At 43.3% G+C, this 6,922-nt stretch overlaps 1 protein-coding gene across 1 annotated transcript; it reads right to left on the reverse strand.

Annotated features, from left to right (window-relative positions):
• Positions 1–525: 525 nt before the first annotated feature.
• LOC147663061 (uncharacterized) lies at positions 526–1,728 on the reverse strand. Its single transcript, XM_086950709.1, has one exon. The coding sequence runs from the start codon at positions 1,726–1,728 to the stop codon at positions 526–528; it is 1,203 nt and encodes a 400-aa protein (XP_086806835.1).
• Between the last annotated feature and the right edge of the window lie 5,194 nt (positions 1,729–6,922).

Consider the following 6,922-nt stretch of genomic DNA (forward strand, 5'->3'; position numbering starts at 1 on the left):
CAGTTAATATCAACCCAATAATACCTGGGTTGTCCGTTAAAACTCTACGTATATTACAAGGTAAAGCAACAGAAATGAATGTAACTAATCCCCCCTTTGGCCTACCTCTGCTAGATGCAGACACGGGAACATAGAATGATTTATAACCTTCAAGGAAAAAGTCATATTCAACTGACCAGGTCTCCTGGAGACAGATGATCTGATATTGTTTAATGAAGTGAACCTGATCCAGTTACAATCTCCCATCTTTGAACCCAATCCCGCAATGTTCCAACAGATTACATTGCTACCATTTGTTATCACCTCAAGAGTCCCTTCATGACCTTCTTCTACCACATATTCCTTTCCTTGCCCCACACACTCCTTGCGTCAATCACACGCCTCCAGGCCAGAGAGCAAGTCATATCTGTTCTTAATGTCCACATTAAAACCATTCCCACATTGGATAGCAGGATTATATCTATTATGTGTTTCCACATTGGGGCCATTCCAACGGTGGCCATTAACATTATACAGATATGGTGTCTAGAGTGCCAGTGTCAAGGACTGAGTCAGTGGTCTGAATTTCCTGGGGTCAGGGGGGACTACAAATGGATGGGCATAAAAATAGCCAAGTGGGCGAACACATACACTGTTCACGTTATATACTAGAGAGGCCGCCCTTACTAATATTGTTGCCACATGTTGCGGGTGCTTAAAATTTACAACAATACAATACTCACTGGTGGTCTTACTAGACGGACCAATCCAATTCACCCTTCGCGTTGATAGTATTTGATCAGAGTATTTGGTTGGAAATCCACAGTTTTTACTCAACCAGGCAAATGTTTTGTTTTTTAAGGAATCATGAGATTCCCCATGAGACTGGGCAGAAAAGTCATCAATAGGCGGAACATTTGTTAAAACCGCCACATAAGGAGCACAATCAGGGGGCAAATTGATATAGCGACTTTTCCTTATATGCTTGAAGTCAGGCCTGCCTTCAGACTCTACTATGGGTTGTCTATTCTGATCAGTTGCTAGTGGTTTGGCAGGGGGAGCAGATTCAGTGGCAGGTACTTGCCGACAAATCTGCTGCACATTCTCTCTCCTGGTACTCTGACCCTTATCTACTACCTTGGGTGGAGCAACTGGGGCTGTGGCCAAATATGCTGATACTAGACCACCCAGTCTATCCACTTCTAGCGACACAGTATCCAGCTTAGTGGTTAGGGGTCTCAACAGATCTTCCATTTTAGCCTCTATTTTTGCTACTATAGAGCTAACAAGTAGGGCAAATTGCTCAGAATGTATGAGCGTACCCCCTTCTTTATTTCCGTCCACAGGACAAGGTCCTGGGATAGGGCCATTGCAAACTACTCGTGGAGGATCTACTCTTTTTTTGCTGTGCTTCCCCCCACGTTTAGATTGCAATTTTCTACAGGATCTCACAGGTCTGGTTACTGGTGGCACCTGCTCTGATTCCTCCATAGAAGTATCAGGCAGGACATCAAGTGTCTCCCTATGTACCTGTACTACTGGGGTTATAAAAACCTGGTCACTTGTAACATCACTGTTTTCCAATGTAATGTCCCCCAGTGGAGGTGAGGCCTCATCATGTAACAAAGGGAGACTCACTCGACCCAAAGAAGCCCTTCTCTCATTGTTGATTTGGTTTACCTTTTTAACCAGATAGTTATCCATGGTGCCCAAACCGGTAGCAGACTTATCTTTTTTAGAATTGGACATTACACAGTATTATCCTTACACAGTGGGAGATGTGTACAATGAGAAAACAATCGGTAAATATCTAAAGCACTTTACACAATTAAAGATTATAAACAAAACACCAAAGTCTCACGTGAATCAAGCAGTTATTAATCAGTTCGGAACAAAATCAGGGTCTGTGGTCCAGCCCAGTCTCTTCTGGCCTCTGAGGGCTACAGAGGGCCCGCCCTTTGCCCGGGCTTAGCCCGGCTGGTCCCGCACGTGTCGCGGAGGGAGCGTCTGCGCTTTAATAGCGCCTCCGGGGGCAATGAGGGCAGGAAACCGGAAGTGCCCGCAAAGCTCGCTGGGAGCTGTAGTCTCCGGCCGCAAGATGGTGCAGAGCAGTGGGGGGGAGACTCACAGCGTGTGCCACCCAGGAGCAGCTATCCAAGTCAGCGGGGCAGCAGGTATGTCTTCGGTCACAGAATGGCCCACCGCTCCACCGAGGGAGCGTCTGCGCTTTAGTAGCACCGCTGGGCGCAATGAGGGCGGGAAACCCGGAAGTGCCCGCAAAGCTCGCTGGGAGCTGTAGTCTCCGCCCGCAATATGGTGCAGAGCAGCGGCGGGGAGACTCACAGCGTGTGCCACCCAGGAGCAGCTATCCAGGTCAGTGGGGCAGCAGGTATGTCCTCGGTCAAAGAATGGTTGCACACTGGCAATTTCGCGAGTACAATTGTTACAAGATGCATTCCTGCTGGAATTGAAGAAAGGACTCCAGTACATCTTCCCACCACTTCCTCTTGGGTCCTGAGTTCTGAAAAAGACTAGGAACTCCAGATTGGGCTAGAAGAGTGTGGTACCAGGAACGACTGAGCATGAGATGTATCCTCCGATCAGGCTGCCTCTTCAAGAGGACCCTCTGTTTCAGCAACAGGGCTGGGTCTTACACCAAAATGTACACAATCCATACAAAGTACACCTCCTGTGTGGAGATTGAGTGACTGTAATTGACTGAGCTTAATTTGGCTGCTGTATGTTTGTCTGAGGCTTGAACACCCCCACACTACCGCCCAGAGTATCCTGTGAATGCTCACTATCACTAAATCTGAAAGACAAGTGCTGAAGGCAATGTATTTAAACCAGTTTGCAGAGCAATAGTAGGACGTGCACGTTTGCTAGGTTTCCTTAGGTGCAGGCTGAGCTATAGCACAAAATCCACAGCTACTCACTTTGCAAAATAGAGGTTCATTTTGAGTGGCAAAATGTGATGTACTCATGTTGCATTTTAGGCTGTTACAGCGCTGTTGACCGTTTCCTGCCACAGGCACTAGGCCTACCTACACATTGAGGTAGTATTTTTATCGGGAGACTTGGGGGAATACTGAGCGAAAGGAAGTCTGTGGCTCCCTGCAGATTCCAAAACTTTCCAACACAGAAATTTGAGGAAACTGTGTGCTTGTCATAGTTTGAGGTTTTTAAGGGATTCTGGGTAAAAAAGCTATTGAGGCCCATGCAAGTCACCCCACCCTGGAATCCACCAGGTGTTTAGTTTTTTAAATGTGTTCGTTTGCTAGGTTTACATAGGTGCCAGCTGAGATCTGGCCCAAAATCCATAGCTACCCACTTTTCAAAAACAGGGTCAGTTTTGAGTGGAAAAATGTGATGTATCCATGTTGCAATTTGGGCCTTTTCCTGTCATGGGTTCTTGGCATAACCACACAATTGAGGTACCATTTTTATCAGAAGAAATTTGGAAGCATAGAATAGTAGAACATTTATTATTATCAATTGGATTTCCCCGCATTTGTGTCATCCAAAAATCTAAGCCAGTGTGTAGGAAAGAAGATATTTTGAAAAATACCCTCTAAATCATATGCTAGTAAGAACACTCACAAATCCACTAATGTACAAATAACCACTGCTTCTAACTCCAGATCTTGTGCACATTTCAGAAATACATAGGTTTCCCTATACATAGTTCATCAAATGAATTGGTTTATACTCGGTACCCAAAGAAAAAACATGGTACAGTGCAGCTCAGTTGTCTCTCGGTACCGTGGGTTCTTGAAAAACCTACAACCCCATATATCCCCTCGACCTGAAGGGTCTAGGGGATGTCTAGTGGAAGTAATGGTATATAGCTTTTGTACCTTTGCCATTGTGAAAAAACGTTACAGCTGAAAGTGTTGTCACAAATGCCTGGTTTTTCATACTCATTTACTTTGTTTGAGAAAACCTTGATGAATCTACACATATGACCCCTAGCTGAATTCATTTTTTTTTTACTTTTCATAGATCTATAGCTTTCCTGGATCACCAATGGGTTTCACATTTTTTCAACCACAATCTAGAAATAGTTTGAGGCTACAGATAATGGGAAAAACTGGGCTACCTCTTTGAAAAATGCCCAACTGCATTTTCCTGAAAGCTGGGATAATAGTGACTTTAGCACAGAAAACTATGTGTTGATGCCATTTTTAGGCGAAAAAAAACAGACCCTTTTATCCAGAGCACTTTTTTCCTATTTTTCCCCAAAACTTCAAAATGTAGCTATATTCTGAATATTTTCTTAGTCCACTCCAGGGGAATCCACAGACCTTGGGTACTATTAGAATCTCCAGTATGTTGGAAAAAAAGACGCACATTTGGCGCGGGTAGCTTATGTGGAAAAAAAGTTATGAGTCCCTAAGAGCAAACTACCCCAAATAGCAAAAATCTGGCTTAACACTGGGAGGGAGGGGGAACGCCCAGCAGTTAAGGGGTTAATTGCTGTCTGCCAGCCAACATCCAGAAACACTGTTGCCATACAAAAACAGCACCACAAATCAAAATACTTGATGCAGTGATAAAAGTTGATTGCACTGCACTACTTACCATTGCAGGAAAGTAATAACTCCAGCCAACAACTCTTTTGAATCTAGTCCTAGATGCTCCTTAAACTATCTTCCCACTAATATCTTCATGTGATGATGAATGAGCCCCTTTCACAAACTGGATCTCATTTATGGATTTTTTGCCATAGGGCAGCGCAACAGGCCTTGCTGCTGCGCTGCTCTATGGCAAAAGAAAAGGGCAGTAATGCACCATATCTATTAGACACAGCGCATTCCTGTCCTTTTCCCTTGTGCCGGTGCACAATGGGCTGCCATGCGCCAACGCAGGCACCTTTGCACCCCTGTGCAAGGGTGCCTGCATTGTGGGGATTTTTATTTTTGGGCAGGAAGGGAAAACTTTCTGCACAAAAACAATCACAAGAGGCTTTTTTCTCTTTTTGTGTGTGCTGCAGAATGCAGCATACATAGAAAGAGGAAAAACGAGGAGAAATAAAGAAAGATATTTCTCTTCGTTTTGCCTCCCTTACGCCATCATTTTTTGGCCGCTGCCTCAGACTTATAATTTCTCGCTAATCCAGGGCAGTGTCAAAAAAGTCATGGATGTTTCTGAGAACATTCCTAGCAATACCCATGGAACGCCCCTTTCACACAGTTTTCTGCGTGAAAGGGACACCTATTTATAGATCAATGTAAAGCCACGTAATGTGGCTTTACGTGGCCTTATCAATATGGCAGTGGCACATTGCGCCTCCGGAACGTCAAAAAAGTGACATTCCGGTGGCGCAATAGTACTGAGGTTTATTATCTACAAGCCCCTTGCACCGCCGGTACGTCTCTTTATACCATATTAAACGTGACATACCGGCGGCGAAATAGGCTTGTAAATAAGTCCCTACATTTCCTCCGACACGCATCTGACATCAATTGGAAAATAAGTAATTAGAAATGCACTCTCAGTATATTTTGCTCAAGAGCATCAGTACATTTCTAAGGATCTGAAAGTTTCTGATAATGGCAGGACAGCCTAACAATATCGTGTCATTTACTAAGAATCCAACCTAAAATGATAAAAACCAAAATGGATCATCAAAGCTTAAGTCCAAAAAAGATGCATGATTCAGTGACAATTTCTGCAATGATCAAAGTCATTGCAATACTTACTTATATAAACATTCTATAACACAAGTAGCCATAATACGAGAATATTTTTTAAAGCTGAAACCATAAATAATCTGTAGATGGCGCTTTGACACCAATCTTTCTCAGTTGAGTATTTTTGTCATTGAACTAGTCTGCCTGTTTTCTTTATGAAAACGAATTTCTGCCGAGAAGTTTGTTACTAAGTTAATGATCGATTGGTAAATGATATAATAATTAACTAATGCTTTATGACATTTTTTGTAGGTGGTGATGGGTTAACACATTTTGTACACAGATAAATCCCTGTTAAAAGATCTTTTTCCAATAGTTGTTGGTAAAGAGTTAAATCCTCGACAAAAGGAAGCATAGCACGCTCTTTATCCAGTTTTCTGAAACATTTACTGATGAAATGAAACAATTTTTTCAATGTTATTCCACGTTCCGAGTACATGAGCTTTTTATCAGTGGGGAAGGTGCACTGAGACGTATTCACCTAGGTAGCCTGACTGTAGACCACCAGCGAGTTTACAGAAACCTCCCTGAAGCTGACTCTCTCAAGTTCAGAGACTCCATCAATTTCACAGAGGTTCTCTCAGGTTCAGGGAGACTCCTTTTAAGTTTGAAAATACCACCTCAAGGTCAGTGTTACCACTTAGAATCATCCATGTGCACAGAAGGGATTGTGAGCTTTGCAGTTATTTCTGCATAGCCACAATCGTCTAGCAAACACCGGCACAAGTGGATTTTGTTCGGCAAATCTATTCCCATGATATGGCATTCATACTAATCACATCCAGTAGACTCCAGCTCATAGAAGGCGAGTACGAGCAACCTGTGATTACGGAATATTGGGGCATATTATCAACAAATATCGATATTTATCTCTAGGTAGGTTTAGCGGCGATTTTATCGCTGAGATAACGTGCTATTAGCAACCTTTATCTCAAAAGCGATAAAATTCCCGGCGATAGCGGCAAAATACGTGAATATCGCTGAGAATACAGTGATATTCACGAATTATCACTAACAGGGTCTTAGCCATTATATCCACCTCCCATTGGATATAATGGCTAAGAACTGGTCTGAGCAGGAGTTAGTTTTTGGAGATATTTGCGCTTAGCGCGAATATTTTCATCTCTACACATGTGTTGGTAATAGGCGATAGCGATGTTAGCGACTGCTTTCAGTTGCTAACAGGTTGGGTACGCTCACTTTGCATGTCATTAGCGATAAATATCGCTGACATGCAAAGCGGACCCCAA

The sequence above is a fragment of the Lissotriton vulgaris genome, unplaced genomic scaffold (genome assembly GCF_964263255.1).
Source record: "Lissotriton vulgaris unplaced genomic scaffold, aLisVul1.2 SCAFFOLD_2365, whole genome shotgun sequence".
NCBI lineage: Eukaryota > Metazoa > Chordata > Amphibia > Caudata > Salamandridae > Lissotriton > Lissotriton vulgaris.